This window comes from Babylonia areolata, chromosome 3, assembly GCF_041734735.1.
Source record: "Babylonia areolata isolate BAREFJ2019XMU chromosome 3, ASM4173473v1, whole genome shotgun sequence".
Taxonomy (NCBI): domain Eukaryota; kingdom Metazoa; phylum Mollusca; class Gastropoda; order Neogastropoda; family Buccinidae; genus Babylonia; species Babylonia areolata.
In genome coordinates, this window is record NC_134878.1 from 59,820,009 (window position 1) to 59,841,877 (window position 21,869).

The following is a 21,869-nucleotide window of genomic DNA, read 5'->3' on the forward strand; positions in this document are numbered from 1 at the left end:
CTCGATGCATTCCCTCTGATGAGCCTCTCACTGTGAAACACGTGCTCCTTGACTGTTGGGATCTGCATGACGTTAGACGCAGACATTACACGGCGGTTTCTTTGAAGACTTTGTTTCGTGATGTCCCTCCGTGGGCGCTGATGGACTTCTTAAAAGAAGTGAACATTTTTAACCAGATTTGAAGGTTTTAAACTATGGAAGTTTTTTTTTAACTTTGGAGTGGAAAGATTGAAGTGGTGACTCGTTTTAATTGGTTGTTTTTTTATCCTTGTAGTAGTTATTGACGCGGCGATAGCCTTGAGATGGCCTTAGTGGTCGGCGAGGCTCTAAGCACCATAATTTCATTTCAAGATGTTTTAAATGTCAGAAATTTGGACACGTGAGAGACCGATGCAAGGAGGAAGAGGCGTGTGGCACCTGTTCGAAGGCGGCGCACCAGGGCGATTGTGTCAGTCCAGCCCGGTGTGCGAACTGCGGAGGTGGCCACCCGTCCTCATCGAAAGACTGCCCCGCCTGGAAAAAAGAAAAACAAATCCAGAAGGTCAAGACAGAAAAGAAGATATCCTTCTTTGAGGCAAAGAAACAGGTGGAGGCCGCATCGCCTAAGGCGTCTTACGTCTCTGTCGTCAGACCCAGGACGGTGGACGTCGCGGTCCAGACGACGTCCACAGGGACGCAGACGGACGACTTACCCACCTCGTTGGAACCGTTGGCCTTGGGTGGAGGCGCCGTGTCCACCCCTTCCCATCCTGTGCGGCAGTCCTCAGGGGCTGCTGGGCGGGAGCGGAAAACCTCGGGCTGAGGCACGTTGTCCGCCTCCCGCCCCACCCCACCCCCCGGCACCCCTCGCCCCGCCTCTCGTCTGCCTGGCCCTCGGGCTGGCGGAGGTGGCCGGAAACCCCCCGTACCTCCAAAACTCAAGGAGGGGAGGGTTGCGGCCTCGGCGGGATCGGGAGGGGCCGAGGTCGTGGATATTCCGACTCAGTCGGAATCGGAAAAATTAATTTCTAAAAATAAATACTCCATCCTGGCCGACCTTGAGCCACCGCAAGCAGAGGAGCAGGGGGTAGCGATGGAATAGGCTGCTGCTTTATTTTTTTTTTAACCTTCTTAATGGCAGTGATCCACTGGAACATCCGGGGGTTCTACGCCAATTTCCAGGAACTCCAGCTGCTTTGTCGTGCTTTGAAACCTTCAGTGCTGGCGCTGCAGGAGACTCTGCAAAGAGATGGCAAGGTTTTATCTCTCTCTGGTTTTAACTCCGTTTTTAAACCCGCTCAACCGAAGCAAGAGGGATTGACGGGAGTTGTCGCTCTTTTTATTCGCAAGTCCCTTTTATACAGTACAGTTCTCTTAAGCACCCCTTTACAGGCGGTGGCAGTGAGAGTCACACTTGAGAAAACCATCACTCTCTGCTCTCTCTCTACCTTCCTCCTTCCGTCCGTGTTCTGAGGCAGGACCTCATGAACCTGGTCGACCAGCTCCCACGTCCGTTTTTACTGTTGGGCGACTTCAATGGACACTCCCCGCTCTGGGGAAGTGAGATGACATCAGCCCGAGGTCTTCTCTTGGAAAACCTTCTTTCAGACATGGACTTGTGCTGTCTTAACGACAAGTCTCCCACTTACCTTCATCTGCCCTCTGGAAAGCTCTCGTGTTTAGATCTGTCGGTCTGCGATCCATCGTTGGTCCTGGACTACGAGTGGAAAGTGCACGACGATCTGCACGGGAGTGACCACTTTCCTGTCGTCCTCCGCCCCACAGATGGAGAAGGTGACTCTCTGCCTGACCGCCTGAACTATGACAAAGCAGACTGGAGTTTTTTTACCACGAAGATAAGAGCGGAGCTGCAGGAAGAAACAGTATTGAAAAGCAAGGACCCTGCTGACGCTCTGACTCGGATCGTTTTAGATTGCGCCAAAGCAGCAGTCCCATCGTCTACCTCCAAGCCCCGGGTGCCAAGAACGCCCTGGTTCAACGCGGAATGTCGGGAGGCCCGTAAGTCTCGGAAGAGAGCGCAGTGACGCGTCTTTCGGAGACCGGAGACCGATAGCGTTCGAACCCATCAACAGCTGAGGGCGAAAGCCAGGTATGTTTTTAAAAAGAGCCAAAGGAAGTCATGGAGAGATTTTTGCTCTTCCTTAACCTCCAACACACCCAAGAAGAAAGTGTATAGGGTTTTAAAAAGAATTAAGGGCAAAAACGTATGCCCAACCTTTCATCATCTTAAACTTTCAGACGCTCTGGTCACAGAGAAGAAAGCAGTTGCCAATTTGCTTGCCTCCACAATTGAACAGAACTCGAGATCTACTAACAAATCTGCTCGCTTTCTTAAAACCAAAAACCTGTCAGAAAAAACACCATGTAACTTCTTTTCCGACAACACAGAGAATTACAACCTTCCTTTCACAATGAATGAACTTAAATCTGCCCTTCAGACCTGTACGGATTCCTGTCCAGGAATGGACGAGGTCCATTATAATCTCTTAAAGCATCTTCCCCAAACCTGTCTGGACACCCTGCTTAAAGTTTATAACCACGTCTGGGTCACAGGCTTTTTTCCACCCTCCTGGCGGAAAGCCCTCATAATCCCGCTGCCGAAACCGGGAAAAGACCCCTCGAACCCCTCCAACTACCGCCCAATAGCACTGACCAGCTGCATCTGCAAACTGATGGAGAAGATGGTCAACGGTAGACTGATGTGGAAACTAGAGACCGACGGCCTTCTGGCGAAAGAACAGTGCGGTTTCCGCAAGCATCGCTCTACCGTTGACCATCTGGTTCGTCTGGAAACCACTGTAAGAAATGCCTTTGTAAACAAACAACATGTGGTGGCCATATTTTTTGACTTGGAGAAAGCTTACGATACCACATGGAAATTTGGTATTCTCTCGGACTTGCACAAGCTCGGCTTCCGAGGACACCTGCCTCAGTTCATCCACAATTTTTTACAAGACAGACAATTCCAGGTGAGAGTCGGCACCACCCTGTCCGACATTCACGAGCAGGAGCTGGGTGTCCCGCAAGGGAGCATCCTGTCGCCGGCTCTTTTCAGCATCAAAATTAATGACATCGTTCAATCCGTTCAGAAGGGATCAGACAGCTCGCTGTTCGTGGACGATTTTGCCTTTTATGCAACTGGCAGCACGTATGCCAGCATCCAGTGACGGCTTCAGCGCTGCGTCAACAAAATCCAGTGTTGGGCAGAGGAGAATGGCTTCACATTTTCGTCCTCCAAAACTGAATGCATCCATTTTCATAATTTTCGCCAGTTCTATCTGGACCCTGAAATCCGTCTGGGAAAATCCACCATCCTGGCGGTCAAGGAAGCCAGATTTTTAGGGGTCGTCTTTGATCAGAAGCTGAACTTCCTCAGCCATATTAAACAGCTGAAAGTATCTTGCCTAAAAGCCCTGAACATCATCCGAGTTGTGGCACACACGAACTGGGGTGCTGATAAGAGAACTCTCTTGCACCTCTACAGAGCCCTGGTCCGGTCCAAACTGGATTATGGAAGTGTAGTATACGGCTCGGCCAGACCGTCCTACCTGAAACTGTTGGACCCTGTACACCACCAAGGGCTCCGTCTCAGCTTAGGTGCTTTCCGCACCACCCCTGTGCACAGCCTGTACGCAGAGGCGGGGGAACCGCCTCTTTCCAACCGCAGACTGAAGCTGACCCTGAATTATTATTTGAAATTGTTTTCTGAACCTACAAACCCTGCTTACGACGCTGTATTCAACAACCCTTTCGATAAGAAATTTACAGACAACCCAAACTGCATACCTCCTCTCGGACTCCGCATTCAGCCGCACTTAGAAAAGGCCGATCTGGATGTCGGTGGCATCTCGGATTTCTCTAAGTTCCCTGACAGCCCTCCGTGGACCTTTACAACACCTGAGGTCCGATTCGATCTGGCCTCGTACCGTAAAGACACCACCAGTTCTCTGGCCTACAGAACCTACTTTTCGGAACTGTGCCACAAATTCCCCACTTTTCAAAGCATCTTCACTGACGGTTCCAAGTCAGAGGACGGAGTCGCTGCATCTGCGTTCTGTCCCGCCTTTCCTGACCGGCCCTCAACGGAGCACATCCTGTCTGACAGCTCGGTGTACACTGCGGAACTGACCGCACTGGTTCTGGCGGTAAAAATGGTTCTCTCTTCGAAACAAAAGAGATTCATGATCTTTTCCGACTCCTTGTCAGCCCTGGAGGCGATTGCCTGCAGGAATATCACTCATCCCAAACTGCTGGAATTTTATGAAGATTTTACTCTCGCAACGAAGAAAGGATACGAGGTTGTGTTGGCCTGGGTTCCTGGACATGTTGGCATTCGTGGTAACGAAAGGGCGGACCTGCTGGCCAGGAACGCTGTAAAGAAAGAATTATCCAGATCCTTTGTACCTTACACAGACATGAAGCGGAAGGTGAACACTTACGTTAAGGATCTTTGGCAAGAGGAGTGGAACACCCAGACGGACAACAAGGTCTTCCAGATCCGTCCAGACCTAAAAGAGACCCTCCCTTCGGGGGTAAAGAACAGAAAGGAGGAGTCTGCGCTGTGCAGACTGCGTACGGGGCACACTTTTTTTTACTCATTCTTACTTGTTGAAGGGGGAAGAGGCCCCTCGATGCATTCCCTCTGATGAGCCTCTCACTGTGAAACACGTGCTCCTTGACTGTTGGGATCTGCATGACGTTAGACGCAGACATTACACGGTGGTTTCTTTGAAGACTTTGTTTCGTGATGTCCCTCCGTGGGCGCTGATGGACTTCTTAAAAGAAGTGAACATTTTTAACCAGATTTGAAGGTTTTAAACTATGGAAGTTTTTTTTTAACTTTGGAGTGGAAAGTTTGAAGTGGTGACTCGTTTTAATTGGTTGTTTTTTTTATCCTTGTAGTAGTTATTGACGCGGCGATAGCCTTGAGATGGCCTTAGTGGTCGGCGAGGCTCTAAGCACCATAATTTCATTTCATTTCTTTTTGTTACTGACTGTCCCTCTGCTCCCTGGATGACTGATGAACTGAGGGCCACCAAGCGTCGAGAACGACAGGCCAAGCACATCTGGCACTCCAACAAACTGACTGTCTCCAGACAGGTTTATGTTAAGGAGCGGAAAAAACTGAATGACATGCAGACAGCTGCAAAGCGTCAACATTTCAGCGCCTCCATCAGTCAGTGTTCCACGTCCAAACAGCTCTATGCTGTATCAAACCAGCTCATTGGCAAAAATAGAGAACTGTGATGCCAAAAAATATTCCTTCTCAGGATCTCCCTGATGCTTTTAGTAATTATTTTAATGACAAAATTGTAAACATCCGACAAGAACTGGATGCTACCCCACCAGAGGACCGATTTAATGATTTTAAAGGAAATTTAATGACATGTTTTAGACCTGTCTCTGAAAAAGCTGTAAGAGATTTTATTCTTAAATCTCCAAGTAAGAAATGTGACCTTAATCCATTGCCCATTAACCTTTTGAAATTATGTCTCGATGACCTTCTCCCCTTGATCACCAGAATTATTAATCATTCTCTAGAGTCGGGCACTGTTGATGATTATCTTAAATTGGCCATTGTCACCCCTCTTTTGAAAAAGCACAATTTGGACACAAATGAGCTAAAGAACTATAGACCTGTCTCTAATCTTTCTTTCATTTAAAAAATCATTAAAAAAAAAAAGTTGTGTTACATCAGCTCCAGGAACATCTTAATGAAAACGGCATGCTTGAAACTTGTCAGTCAGCTTATCAGAAAAGCCATAGCACAGAAACAGCCCTTCTTTCAGTCAGATAGTCTCCTCTCAAACACAAACAAAAGACTTACATTTGTAGTGGCATTTTTAGATCTGTCAGCGGCATTTAATACAATTGACCACCAGTTTCTTATCAGTCGTCTTAGCACTACCTTTGGCATTAAATCTACTGCTTTAAAATGGTTTTCTTCATATCTTTCAAATCGTCAACTCAAGGTTAAAGTAAAACATAGCACCTCTAAAATCATTCCTCTTGTGTTTGGTGTCCCTCAGGGATCAGTCTTAGGGCGTATCATTTTCACTTTGTACACTCAACCTTTGTCTGACATCTTCAAAAGGCACTCATTTGGTTACCATGAATATGCAGATGACACAGAATTACAAAAAGCTGCTCCACCATCTCATTTTAAAACAGTCATTACTGAATTGGAAGCTTGTGTAGCTGATGTAAAAACATGGATGGACATTAACAAGCTAAAGCTCAATGAAGACAAAACCGAACTCTTGGCCGTAGGAAACCTAACTTGTCTTAAGGCAGCAGAAAAGGACCCAGTTATGTTTGGCTCTGCTTCAGCAGCATTTTAAACATCAGCCAAATACCTGGGTGTATATCTCGATCAAACCTTGACTATGAACAACCAAATTTCATTCTTGTGTCGCTCATGTAATTTTCATCTCCGAAGGCTAGCCTCAGTCAGACCCTATATAACAGAGAAAAATATGGCTTAGTTGGTTTCTTCATTTGTCCTGTCCAGACTGGATTACTGCAATTCCACTTTTGGAGGTTTACCATCTTCCTCCATCAACAGATTACAGAAAATCCAGAACAGTGCTGCACGACTGGTTCTTGCCAAAAAGAAATCTGATCATGTTTCACCTCTGCTGAATCAGTTACACTGGCTTCCAATTGAGTCTCGCATTCACTATAAGTTAGCTACACTCGCCTTCAAACATTTTGACAAGTCTCTTCCATTGTATCTCTCCTCTGTATTGGAAACATATGAACCCACATTTTGGCAAGTCTCTTCCATTGTATCTCTCCTCTGTATTGGAAACATATGAACAGCACAGAACATTTAGATCCAGTTCTGAAAAGCTGCTTAAAGTTCCAAGGACTAATCTGAAATGCGCTGGAAATAGGTCTTTCAGAGCTCAGGTTCCCCAAGTGTGGAACTCTCTACCTTCATCTCTTAGAAATTCCTCTGATCTACATTCCTGTAAGTCAGATCTGAAAACTTCCTTTTCCGTTAGCATTTTTGTTCTGGGCGGAATGGTTAAACCAAGGTATGCTTGTTGGCAAGTATCTTTGTGCTAGTATTTTTACAGTTCTGTTTTAATGCATTGTGTATTTTACATAGTTTTGGTCTTAGATGTGATGTCATTTTTTTCTGTCTGGCGTGTGTGTGTGCGTGCGTGTGTGCGTGCGTGCATGTGTGTGTGCATGTGTTTGTGAGGTTACAATGCTCTGGTACGCGTGTATAAGTGTGTAGGCATGTTAGTGTGTCCGAACAGAATTCTGTGTTAGAAAATAAGAAATATTTTAATTCTTCTGCAATTTTGTTTTTAGTGCAGTTGATATTTAATGTCAGTGTGTGTGTGTCTGTAAGGGAGGGACATTTATATATCTGTGTGTGTGCGTGGGTGTGCGTGGGTGGGTGTGTGTATTCTATAAAATGCATTTTGTATCTTTAGTGTGCTTTTGCATTTATATGAACACACTGGATGTTTTCCATCGTCAGATAGCAGTTGATATGTTTTTTGAAGCATGTTTATAGTCAACTATGATGTAAGGCGCTTTGAGCAGCATTGGTGCTGGATATTGCGCCATAGAAAAACTATGTATTATTATTATTATTGTATTCATTTTTTATTTTTTACATTTGGCAGTTGAAATTGATTCGAGACTTATCTGTGACAACAATAATCATCTCCATCAGTACCACCATCACCACTAGAGCATGCAATGTGTGCACCATGTCCAAAACTGGAAATACTGTGTAAATGGCTGCTGAGATGAGGAGCTATAATCTCACCACCCTCAGAATCAGCAAGTCAAGATGGACTGGTTCCAGTCACGAGGAGGCTTGCAGCAACTATTCTCAGGGCATAAAGTAGAAGATGCATCACATACCAAGGGATTCACCTTGATGTTATCAAAGACGGCTGAAGGAGAAGTCTTTGGGAGAGAGGCCTGCTGATCATCACAGCCTCCTTTATTCCATGTGGTTCATCCGTCGGGATCGACGAGGACCATCTAGTCATCCTGGGGGTGGGTGGGTTGGGCTCTGTGGGTGCGCAGATGACTGGTCAGGCCAATCCACGCCCGGAAGGTTCTGACGCAGTGTGGACAGGGGATGGTGGTGGCTGTCGGGGACTTGCTGACACTACTTTTCCTGGCCTGTCTGCGTTGCTCTGCTGAAGCGATTCTGTTGGCCTCACAGGATTTGGTGCCTTTGTGGACAGCTGAACGCCACTTTGGTCTGTCCATTGCATTCAGCTCCCATGTGTCGTGGCTGATGTTGAAGGCCTTCAGAGAAGCTTTCAGTGTGTCTTTGAAGCGCTTCTTTTGGCCTCCATGGGAGCGCTTGCCATGTTGGAGTTCGCCGTACAGCAGTTTCTTGGGGAGCCGGTGGTCTGGCATGCGAACTACATGGCCTGCCCAGCACAGCTGGGCCTGCATCAAGATGGTGTAGATGATGGGCAAGTTTGCACGAGTGAGCACCTCTGTGTCAGGGATCTTCTCTTGCCACTTTATGCCAAGAAGTTTTCTGAGGCTGGTGGTGTGGAAGTGGTTCAGCTTTTTGGCGTGGCGTTTGTAGACCGTCCATGATTCACATCCATAGAGCAGTGCGGTGAGAACTATGGCCTTGTATACTTTGAGCTTCGTCTCCAGGGTGATGCCTCTCCTGTTCCAAACGTTCTTATGGAGTCTGCCGAAGGCAGCGCTGGCTTTGGCGAGTCTGGCATTCACCTCGTCGTCGATGACAACTGTGCGAGAGAATGTACTGCCCAGGTATGTGAACTTGTCCACCGCGTTCAGTCGTTGCCCGTTGATGAAGATGTTTGGTTCAACGTAAGGCTTTCCTGGAGCTGGCTGGTGCATCACCTCAGTCTTCTTTGTGCTGATTGTGAGGCCAAAGTTGTCACAGGCAGCAGAGAACTTGTCGACACTGTGTTGCATGTCAGCTTCGGAGGCAGCGTTGAGAGCGCAGTCATCAGCAAACAGGAAGTCGTTGACGGTGTCTGTCCTCACCTTGGTTTTTGCTTGAAGCCTCCTGAGGTTGAAGAGTGAGCCATCTGTGCGGTACCTGATGCCAATGCCTACGTCAGCGTCTCTGAAGGCATCTGTCAGCATGGCTGAAAACATGAGACTGAACAGGGTGGGGGCAAGAACACACCCTTGCTTGACTCCGTTGGAGACAGGGAATGGTTCTGAAGTCTCTCCATTGTCTTGGACTCGGGCCAGCATCCCATCGTGTAGTTGCCGTATGATGGTGATGAACTTTCTGGGACATCCGTACTTCGCCATGATTCTCCAAAGGCCATCTCTGCTAACAGTATCGAAGGCCTTGGTCAGATCGACATAGGTGGAATAAAGGTCGGCGTTCTGTTCCTGACACTTCTCCTGGAGCTGCCTGGCAGCAAACACCATGTTGATAGTCCCACGTTCTTTCCGGAAGCCACACCGGCTCTCTGGTAGGAGACCTTGCTCAAGGTGCGCTATGAGACGGATGAGTAGCACTCTGGCCAGAGTCTTGCCTGCAACGGACAGCAGGGATATTCCACGATGGTTGTCACAGGCCTGACGATTTCCTTTGCGCTTGTACAGGTGTATGATGGAAGTGTCTTAAGTCCTGTGGAACTGCCTCATGCTGCCAGATGAGCTGGAACAGCTGATGAAGCTTCTCAGTCAGCGCCATACCACCTTCTTTGTAGACCTCAGCTGGAATGGAGTCTGAGCCAGGGGCTTTGCCATTGGATAGCAGACGGATAGGTTTCTGGGTCTCCTCCAAAGTTGGAATGGCATCCAACGACTCACTGACTGGCACCTGGGGGAGTCGGTCGATGGCTTCATCATTGGTGGTGGAAGGGCGGTTCAGTACGCTGTCAAAGTGTTCAGCCCATCTCTCAAGGATCCCATCTTTGTCAGTGATCAGGGTAGAACCATCAGCACTGAGGAGTGGAGCAGATCCAGAGGTGGTGGTACCGTAAACTTCTTTCAGGCCGTTATAGAAGTTCTTCATGTCGTTCCTGTCTGCAAAGCCCTGGATCTTATCAGCTTTGTTGCTGAACCAGGAATCCTGCATCTGCCGCAGCTTCAGCTGGATGGTACTGCATGCACTCTTCAGTATGTCTTTCTTTGACTGTGACTTGGGATCTTCAATGTGGGCTCTGTAGGCTTGGCGTTTGTCTTCTAGCAGCTGCTTGATCTCAGTGCAGTTCTCATCAAACCAGTCTTTGTGCTTCCTGACAGAAGGCCCCAGGCACTCCATGGCAGTGTTGTACACCGTCTCATGCAGTGCGCCCCATGCTGCCTCCACATTCTGGTTGTCCAGCATGGTGGACTCAAGGCGTTCCTCCAGGGTGTCAGCAAAGCTCTGCTTGATGTTGCCTAGCTCCAGCTTGTTGACATTCAGGCGTTTGGGTGCTTTCATGCCCTGAGGCCGTCGCTTGGGCTGGATGCGGAGGTTGAGCTTGGAGACGATAAGGCGGTGGTCTGTCCAGCACTCGGCGCCGCACATGGCCCTTGTGACTCGTACGTCCTGCCTGTCCCTCTTCCTGACGATGACAAAGTCGATGAGATGCCAATGCCCAGAGCGAGGATGCATCCATGACATCCTGTTACAGGTAGGGAGGCAGAAGACGGTGTTTGTGATAAGAAGGTCGTGCTTGGCACATGTCTGGAGAAGTAGTTGGCCATTGCTGTTAAAGTTACCAACCCCATGCTTCCCAATCACGCCTTCCCAGGAGGTGCTGTCACAACCATCTCTCATGTTAAGTCACCAAGAATGATGAGCTTGTCCTTTATTCCAAGTAGAAAGAAAAGGAGGATCAACATGCAAGTCAGTTAGTGGTATATCCCCAAGAAATAGCCAGAGATGAGATTTTTCTGTAAATTTATGGGAAAATGTGAATATCAGAGACCCAGGGTTAATCGGGGGATTCGTGTAAATCTGTTGAGAAAAATCAAGGGGTATAAAAAAAAAATGTATATATATATATATATGTGTGTGTGTGTGTGTGATAGGTTTGTTTTCGATTATCAGACTTGCGTGTTGATATGTATTGCCAAGCAGTTTGGATTCTTACTTGGTTGAAAATGAGGCAAACTGTAGGCTTGAGAGAACCCATTTGAAAATGCCACTCACTGCCATACTTTTCTTCAGGTTCGTGTGAATCTGAAATGGAAATGCTCTTTTCTTTGTAGACCCCTTAGTGAAGAGGATTTGAGAAGAGAATGACTTGTCAGAGTGCCCAATTCAAAGTTACAGGTTTCCTAATGGTCAGGTGAAGTCAAGCACACATCTGTCAAATTGTCAATCCTGACAGAAGGCGATCTGTGGCATTTGTTGATGCAAACATGAAAAACCAACGGCACACACTCACATAAATGCATACATGCACACGAACACACACACACACACACACACACAGCAACACACTATCTCCAGCCCTGTCAAGTCTCTCAAGAGCTGTGGGTAAATAGGGATGACGGCTCACTGTTTATTCAGTTTCTTTGTTTGTGGGCTGCAACTCCCATGTTCACTTGTATATACACGAGTGGGCTTTTACGTGTATTGACCATTTCTACCCCACCATGAAGACAGTCACACTCCACATACTGGGTATGTTCATGTTTCCATAACCCACCGAATGCTGACATGGATTACAGGATCTTTAATATGCGTATTTGATCTTTTACTTGCATATACACACGAAGGGTTCAGGCACAAGCAGGTCTGCACATATGTTGACCTGGGAGATAGGAAAAATCTCCACCCTTTACCCAGCAGGCGCCGTTACCGAGATTCAAACCCAGGACCCTCAGAGTTTTATTTTTGCTTTTTATTGTGCCCGTCGTTCATTCAGCAAAAGCCAGCAACTGCTGCACACATACATCAGCAAAACTTTCATAGTGTTTGATGTCAGTGTGGTGTTTTTGGGGGGGTTTTTCACTGAAATTATGTCAGGCAATGCTGCAGGAATACACTATCAGTTCATGAGTGCAGATGGTACATATTGTTTAGATCTGGGGGGGGGGGGGGAATTAGCTAGAATGCCAAAGATTCATCGGCATTTCATGCACGCAGTATTTTGTTCAAAAGTGCGTACAGTCTTTTTATCTCGTTTGGACATCAGTACATTATTTATTGTTGTCTTGAATTCATTCTCATGTGGCTGTTATCTATATTGCATGACGTCACCCCTCTAGCTCTCCACCCTTTCTGTAACAGTGTGTGTATGTTTGTATGTGTACGCGCCAATATTTGCATGGTTGTGACTTAGAGGAATGGGACACATGCACACAGACTCTCACACACAGTTTAAATAATCACATATTTTCTGTCTGTCTGTGTCTGTCTCGCACACATACAAATGTGAATGCTCACTCTCACGTAGAGTTGAATTGAAAACGTGCACACACACACACACACACACTATCTCTTGGACACATCCACATGCAAGTTGAATTGAGAACTTGTGCACGCACATTCTCTCTCTCTCTCTTGGACACATACACATGCAAGTGTGCACTCTCACACAGTTGAATTGAAAACACTCACACACACACACACACACACACACACACACACACACACCATCACACATACACGCTCACACACATGCACTTACAGAGTTGCATTGAAAAGACAGCACATGCATGCACAAACACATTATGTCATACACATGCAGGCATACGCACACACTCACATAGGGCTAAATTGAATACACACACACTCTCTCTCTCTCTCTCTCTCTTTCTCTGTCTCTCTCTCTGTGTGTGTCTCTCTCTCTCTGTCTCTCTCTCTCTTACATATATACGTACACACACACACACACACACAGGTGCATCAAAAACAATATACTTACACACACTCTCTCTTAGTATAGATGAGATATTTTACACCAATCCAGATTTTAAAAAAGTATATGTGTGTGGTTTTATGAGTTTATTTGTATGTTCATAGATATGATAAATTCAGTTATTCACCACTACCGTTTTAAATACATTTGTATTTGTATGTTTATAGATACAATCAGTTCAGTTTTTCACCACAACCCTCGTGATCACTTTTCTTTACATTAAATTTTCTATTTTTGATTGCAGAGAGCCTTCCAAATGCCTTTAAAATGATATACTTGATTCCGCTTTAGGAGGGCAACATCCCCCTGATTCCCCCAATAGTGCCCTGCCCCTGTCATTTAGGAGTACGTCTCAGCACCATTCTTTTAATTTAATGGTCTTCAGAGGCACAGTGCGTAATGCAGCCCCAGCCCCCCCCCCCCCCCCCCCCCCCCCCCACCATCCTTCCCCATTTCAGTGAAATTAGAAAAATATTTTAATCTCATCTCAGAATGATAGTGTTGAGGTGGACTTAAGCAGACTGATATCTTGCATAGCTGCCCAAGACACAATATCTTCATTAACATGGGCGACTAATGCACGAAGATCGGCAGTAATGATGAGGCTATGAGGAGGTCCTGGGGTGGCAGGGACTTGGCAAGATGATTAACAATGGGGAGAGATTTGCCAGTCTTCAAGCAGCCTGGTCATCAGTAGAAGCTTTTCCCATGACAGTGGAGTACCAGACTGACCATGTCGGCATCTGGAGAAAGCTCAGATCTATTCAAGATGTACAGGTCAAATGAGGAGCAGATGTTGTTTCGGACCAACTGCGTAGGCCATACATTTTGGTTCGAGCAGGGGGGATCCTAAGCATGCAGGTGTCAGAAGAAGAGTGGAGTTGGCGTGAGGGTATGTAAGGATGAATGAGATCAGAAAGGTACTGTGGACCAGAAGCCTCAGTGGACTTGAAACAAGGAAAGACGACTTTGTAAACAAGTCTTTCTTGTACTGGGAGCCAATGTAAAGCATGCAGGGGAGGAGAGACATGATTAAATCAGTTATTTAGAGGAATGAAAGACAAGACGAGCAGCATAGTTCTGGACTTTCAGAAGCCTAGCAATGAAGTAGCTGGGTGAACCGACAAGTAGAGAATTACAATAATCCCAGTGCAACAACACAAAGGCACAGAGGAGAGTTTTGGTTGCATCTTCAGTTAGGAGATGACGAATGGAGCAATTCTGTGAATTTCAAAGTAACACAGTTTGCATATATTTGCAACATGCTGCTGATAGGAAAGAGACCGGTTGAGTATGACACCAAGATCGCAGACAGAAGAGGAATATCGGTACCACTGAGGGAGACTCAGGTAGGAAGGGCAACTGAGTGGCAAAGTCTTTGTGGGGGTGATTATCATGATTTCAGTTTTATCCTCATTCTGTTTTAGCTTGTTTTCAGTCATCCTTGTCTTCAGATCGGAGATGCATGCCTGAGTAGAGTCAATGAGAGAGGGAAGGAGGGTCAGAGGTCCTGACAGATACAGCTGGTTGTCATGGAAAAGCTATGGTGGGACAATGAATGATGATTCACAATGGTGGAAATCAGTTGTGTATAGAGAACAAACAGAATGGGCCGAAGCACAGAGCCTTGTGGCACACCAAACTGTACACCGGAAGGGGAGGATGAAAGACCGCAAACAGAAACATATGTTGAAGAGGAACTGGACTGGGGCACCAACCAATGCCAGTGTTACAATATCTCTCTCAGGAAGGACTCAACCAAGCTAGAAGAGTCCATGACCTCACTCTTCAAGCTTGAGGTTCCGCAAGAGCTGATAGAAGAAGAGACCATTGATGAAAAGTGGTGAGAAGTGATGGGGGCAATAGCATCAGCCTGTCAAGAACTGCTTGGCTCCACAAAATACTTTCAAAGAGAATGGATCTCGACAGAAACCTTGAAAGAGATGGAAGAGAGGAAATTGAAGGCAGCAGTCAGCTACAGTCACACGTGAGCAGGATAAGCCATCACATGACAAGATTATTCTGCAGACGACAGGAGCATCAAGAGGAGCATCAAGAAAGACAAGCACAACTACATGGAGATGCTGGCTACAGAAGCGGAGGAAGCAGCTCACCAAAGAAATATGAGTTCACTACACCACCATCAAGAAGCTGTCAGGAAAGTTCAGCTGACCAGAAAGATCTGTGAAGGACAAGAAAGGGAGGACAATGCCAGATGAAGAGGGGCAGACAAACAGATGGGTGGATTGTTTTGAGGAATTACTAGACTGATCAGCCTCACAGGAACAGGGAAATCCAGCCAGCTGACAGTGACCTGCCGATTGCTGCAAGAGATCCGCAGAGCTGTGAAGCAGCTAAAGAAAGGCAAGTTTGCAGGACCAACCAATATTCCAGCATAGTATTAGTATACTTTTGTTGTTTTTTGTTTTTTTTAGGGTCCATTTTGGGAGATGTCCATTTGCATCTTTGAAGAGTTCCTCTGTACTAGATGAAGTCTCTCCAGAGCTTCCAACACAGATGTGGACTCTGGTTGTTGTATTTCCCAGCCACAAACGCTTCAGTGGTGCCACCAGGACAGATGCCCAACTGAACCAGAGTACGAAGGAAAGAACAAGTGAAGTGAAACACCAAACCATACAACATTCCTCAGGGACTTCATTTTTTCCAAAATGGGTATCAGTGCTTTCTTTGCAACTGCAAGGTAAAACATGACAAAGGCATACCAGTACTCCTGACCCAGTCGTTATGTTGCATTAAGTGACACCTGCAGAATTTTTGCTCTGTTACATTGTGACAGGATGAAGAACAGGTTGCATACAGTCAACTGTTGACTGCTTCTGCACATTTCATCATTGGCCAGATTTCTTTCAGTGAACAATACCCATCCTGCCCATTCTGGAATGTGTTCCTCACAAAAGGCATATTTCTGGTCAGAATCTACATTGTGGGACATAGCAGTCTCATCTGCAGTCACTTGAATGGGGGAATGAGTGTCAGCGATGTTTATTACAGGTTCTACCTTATCGTTAGTGGAGGCAAATACTGAAGGTTCGGTGGGTGTGTTGATGAAGGCCGTGTGTCAATAAAGAATGGTGTCTTGGCAAGGTTTACAGAGTTTCTTGTCTCTTCTTGAATGGCAATTTCATGTGTTGAAAGTATTGTGCCAGATCCTGATCCTGTTTCTTGTAAATCAGCATTGCAGGAGTGAAGAATCACATTATCAGGAGAGGTGGTTTCTGGCAGCAAGCTGTCTGTAAAGTCCATTGTAGTAGACTGCAGTTACAAGTTTAACTCACTCCATGCCAAGAGTTTTTGCCCTTGCCAATCCCTGAAAACCCAGGGTTTGTATAGGATGGGGAAAAAATTGTAAAAAAAACACAAATAAACACCCAGACAATTGATATTTAGTATATGTATGCAAGGAATGTTGTTCCATATGTGTGCAAAAAATCAAAGTATTTACTCACCATCTTGATGTTGATCGCGGCATCCATATTTTGTGTATTTTTTTAGCATTTTTGCACCCATCAGAAAGGTACACCAACATGTTCCACATCACATTCTAACACTATTTGAGGAACTGAAGACCTAGCGCATGCAATGAAGTATGAACAGGTGGTGAAGAAAGTTGAAATTCACACATACAAAAAAAATATTGTCTCTACATAATGAAAATCAAAGAACAAAGAAAAAAATTCAACCGGCTGGGTGTTGACTGGCCAGTCAGCTGACAAACCTGGTATGCCAGTGAAGGGATGTGCAAGAGGGAAAAAGGAAAAATTGTCAGTCCAATCACTGGTAAAAACACTTGCAAAATCGTCCGTTTCCTCAGTGGTTTCGTCGTCTGTGTCTGTCTCATCTGCTGGCACATGTTCCTCACTTTCCTCTCCATTGTAAACACTCTTCAGCGGCCGAATCTATTTCTAGTTCATCGGGATCTGGTTCAAATTCACTGTCCGAAGAATCAACATTATCTCCTTCGACATCAGAGCCTTCAGTTTGGATCATTTCCAAAGCATCTTCGACTCTGAGTAACATTTCACCTCTCCGACTGTGTCGAACACTTCGCCGTGACGCCATCTTGTCAAACAACTTACAAAGCTGACAGGGGGCACGCTTTGTTATCAACTGCGGTTGAGCTTATTGCGACACACACGCAGCGTGTGTGAATGAAAAGCTGACCAGAGGTGACATAAGATATCACATCTACTTTTGATTTTCGCATCCGACGCGTCACTCCGACAGCACAAATTTTTAAAATCCATGTCCGCATATGCGGACATTGGCATCCAACGCTTTCTCCGACGATGTCCGCATATGCGGACAATGGCAGCGAGTGAGTTAAGGATACAGGTGTGAGACATCCAGTGGCCAAAGTGATTCAAAATGTACATGCTGACAAGTTTAGCACCTCCTGTTAGATGGTGGATTACAGTGACCAGAGCAATGTGCTTTGGCATTTCCACTTTCCACTGCAATTTGCATTGCACATCTTGCGAGACAGTCTTTTGATATCCAGGCAAATTGTATGTCACTGTTGGTGGCAATGGATTGTCTGGAGTTTCTCAGTGACCCTGAATGATGAGACAACGGAGAGTGAGAGCTGCCTCTTTAAGGCTTCTGTCCTCTGACGCAGAAGCAACAAAAGCACTTTCAGGTGATTTGGAGCTCCAAATCATATTTTGCTCCCAGAATGTTCAGTTTTGTTTCAGTTTCTGAGTCTTGTGGTTTGCATTGTAAAATTGTTGGTGTTTCTCTTGCATGCATGATATATATCTCGGCATTGATACACGTTCTGCTTCGTCTTTGCCATTTATGCTGATGATGATGATATGGATACTTATATGCCACCTATCCTCAGTAGGAGACCAAGCTCTAAGCGCTTTACAAACAGTCATGTGCACAACAGGCTGCTTACTTGGGTAGAGCCAACTGACAGCTGCCATTTGGTGCTCATCATTCATTTCCTGTGTCATTCAATCAGGTTTCAGTCATGCAGACATATACAGACATATAACATTTTATGTGTATCACCATTTTATTTATTTACCTGGCCATGTAGGCAGCCATACTCCATTTTCAGGGGTGTGTATGGTGGGTATGGTCTTGTTTCCATAACCCCCCCAAACGCTGACATGGATTACAGAATCTTTAGCATGTGTATTTGATCTTCTGTATGTGTATACACATGAAGGGGGTTCAGGCACTAGCAGGTCTGCACATATGTTGACCTGGGAGATTACAAAAGTCTCCACCATTTACCCAGCAGGTGCTGTTACTGAGATTCAAACTGTGGACCCTCAGATTGAAAGTCCAATGCTTTAACCACTTGGCTATTGCTCTTTTCCATGTACTTGCTTATATGGTTACAGACATCCCTGTGGGCTACTTTTTGCTCTGTAAATAATTTGTCTCTTCTTCCATGTGTATCCACATGCTTCAGAATTAAGCCCCTTATGAAATAATTTATGGTAGTGTGCTTCCTGTGCCACAAGATTTGTCATGTATTTGGATGATCACAACAGTTCCCTCAGTTTTGAGCAGCTGCCTGCTTTTCCTACCAGAGCAGGACACTTGAATGACATCACTGAGACATCCTTGACCATGATCCCAAAGAGATCCAAAGGTGTTGGGCTGTCCATGCATAGGGAGAGGGAATACTCAGCCACATTCAGTCCAGCACCCTGGTGTTGGCCCCAGAGACTCTCAGAGTGGCCTTAAGAAAAAGACATGTACCCAGTCCCTTCAGTACCTCCAAACCCACTACCCAAGAGTCCTGAACTCAAGAAGCTGTATGAAATAGTGGGGCTGGAATCTACATTTCAGTACCCAGGAAGCAGAGAAAATCTGCTTTGCTACTGGCCTTTGCTCCACCAACCATAAGAATGAGGCAGAAGCCCTGAAAACAGCAGCAGCCCACATTGAAGCCAGTGCTCATGCTACCCATAATGTGGTTTGCCTGACTGATGCCCTGTCTGTCCTGCAGACCTTACACTCCAACAAAAACTCTCACCTGAATGACCTGTCCTCCACTCTTGCCTCCCTCTGCAGGAGCCACACTATTATCCTACAATGGATTCCCTCTCACTGCAGTGTGCTGGGCAATGGGACTGCTGACTCCCTAGCAAAGGAAGGCGTGACAAGCAGGTGGATAGGTCCACCAGCTACTCTGAGGTAAAGACCATCATCAAGGCCAAACAACAGAAGAAGTGGATGCAACAGCATCCACATCACTAAAGACAGACCCATACTACCTGCTGACTAAGCGGGAACAGATGTCAGGCTCAGGATAGGCCACAACTGCTTAAACCACCATTTATACTATAAATTCTGCATTGGTCACTCAGAACAGTGCCCCTGTGGGAATGAAAGCCAGACAATAACATCTGCTGCAGTCCTGTCCCCTCCATGAGGTGCTTAGGAAGAGGTACTGGCCTGACCCAACTCCAGAGACCTGGAAGCACTTCTGCTGTATGGACTTGCAGCGTACAGTTATGTTCATTGCAGAGACTGGGGTGTCCATCTGATGAAGAAGAAGAGGAGTAGCTGCCTCTTTGTTCAAGTCTTCAGCAATTTTTGCATTTAGCTTTGGTCTGCAGAGACTGGGTTCCATTTCCTTGCTTTGTCACATAAGATACAAGATATAATAATCTTTTGGATACAGAACATTTGAAGATTGTGGTGGAAATTGCCTTTTGTCTTGGAAGTTGATGATCCAACTGTGTATCCTTCTCTTTAGCTTTCTGTCCCTTTGTCAATGTTTCACTGTGTTTGCATTTAAGAACATAATGTCTGAAAAGTTTTTGTAACACTGTCTGTGAAATCTGTATAACGTCTCATCTAGTCTCTTTGCAAACTTCTTTATGCAATCTTCAAAATTTGTATGCGTTCGTGAACAGATCAAATTTAATATTTCTCAGTCTGAGTCTTACTTTGTTTGGTCACTACCTTAATGTCTGTCTCAAAGTTGTTTTTGTGATTGATGCAGAATTTGTGTGTCCATGCTTCTGACATTTGTTTGACACAAAGAAAATGAGTGTGAGTTCAATATGTGGGTACTGTGGCATTACAACCAGATATACATTCAGCTTTATTTATATAGTTTTAAAGAAGCAAAAGTGACCTGTGTATATGTTTTCCCAGCATTTAAACCACAAACACTCCCCCATCAGATTATGCAGTGTGATTTCTTTCATAAAAATGCATTAAAAAAGAAAAGAGGCCCCACCCATTTCATTCACAATATGGCCCATGCGGTCAGCTGGGTCACAAACCATATCAGTAAGACTGATTGAATGCAATACTACATGTATAACACAAATCTATTGTAATAAAGTGCCAAATTAAGTCAACAGTTACCTCATATTATGAAGAAATTCTTCATCCAAGAACCAAATTGCTAGCTTTTGAGCATTTTCAGTTCTTCGGAAGTATTTGATCACGTGGCAAGCTGTTACAACATTTATCAAGTTTAAAGTCATTCATGGAAACAGCTCTTTCTAATTCCTTTCTTCTGACATAAAAGAAATTGACAATGTTATAATATATGCAGATGTAATGCTATTTCAATTGGATATACCCCAGTAGGGCCCAAAGAAGGAAAAATAAGCTGTATTTACCATCCTGCATTTATACCATAATTTAAACTTGGCACACAGGTAAATAATGATATCTTACATGAAAACACACAAAATCACTATGAAAAATCCTCCTCCCCCTGTTGGAGTAAGTATTACCATGTGCAACCTGACTGACAAAATGTTTTCTTTATCTACATTACAAAAAATATCACTTATTGGATCAACCTGGATTCCTATTCAGTAACATTGCATTTGCTCCTAAGATTCTATGATCTGTCTTAATTTAAAGCCACTTTACTTTTACTTCTTTTATCTTATGAATCTTTCTGAAAATAGCACTCAATTGAAGATTTCTTATAAATCTTCTGTCCAAATTTTGGCAACAATTCAGCCGAACATTTTTTTTTACAAGGTAGTAGGTAATCATAAAACTGTCTTGCACCTCTTGGGATCCAACATAAGACAAATGTTTTGCTGTATTTAAGCATGAGAGAGCAATTTACAAAACCCATGAAGTGAAAATATATACTTTTGATGCAATAACTCTTTCACTCCCACACACACATACAAAAACCTTAGTAAAGAATTAAGATGATAGCAATCACAGTTAATGTATGCATATGATTACAAAGGGTTTATGAAATGATGAAACATTGGATACAAGGGGTAGTGGGGGATAAGATTGGCTGTCTTTTAATGAATTAAACCGCACCACCATTCCCTCAACATCCCCGCCCCACTAGCCCCCCTCCCCCTCTCATTGCCATTCTCTCCTATGCACATGTCACCTTTTGGTTCTGAAAGCTGTGGTGAGATAACTGCAACAGTAGACATTCATAATTTTCTGCATATTGATGATGTCACTATCAGTAACTAACACTTCAAATAGATATTGTTGTTTATGTTTGATTGTTTCAGGAACTGTTTAATAATTTTAGTGGACTTTGTTGTTCATGTTGGATGGTAATATTTGATATCTTTATTTCTTTTTCAGATATAACATCACCACCAGCCTGTATCCTTTTGAGGGAGAAAGCATCTACAAACTTTTTGAGAACATTGGGAAAGGCGAATTCACTATTCCTGACAGTGTTGACACTCTCATGGCAGACTTGTTAACTGGTAATTTTATTGCAACATTGCAGCTCCCACCACATGCGCACACACACACACACATACATACACACACATACATACCTACACACACACATACCTACACACATGCATGCACACGTACCTATATTCCTCAGCTCCAAAAATATCCACAACGCATGCACACACACATACACACACACACACACACACACACACACACACATGTACATGCACATGCACATGTGCACACACATGTACATGCACATTCCTATATTCTGCAGATCCCACAATACAGTTACAACAATACCCGCTACACACACACAAACACACACACCCACATACACACACACAC

At 45.0% G+C, this 21,869-nt stretch overlaps 1 protein-coding gene across 2 annotated transcripts in view; it reads left to right on the top strand.

The window, feature by feature from the left end:
* LOC143280647 (serine/threonine-protein kinase STK11-like) overlaps positions 1-21,869 on the top strand; it is a 169,777-nt gene that overhangs the window by 55,878 nt on the left and 92,030 nt on the right. For both annotated transcript variants that reach the window (XM_076585374.1, XM_076585375.1), the window contains exon 6: positions 21,417-21,544. In XM_076585374.1, the coding sequence (XP_076441489.1) occupies positions 21,417-21,544 (128 nt within the window). The remainder of the gene's footprint in view (positions 1-21,416; positions 21,545-21,869) is intronic.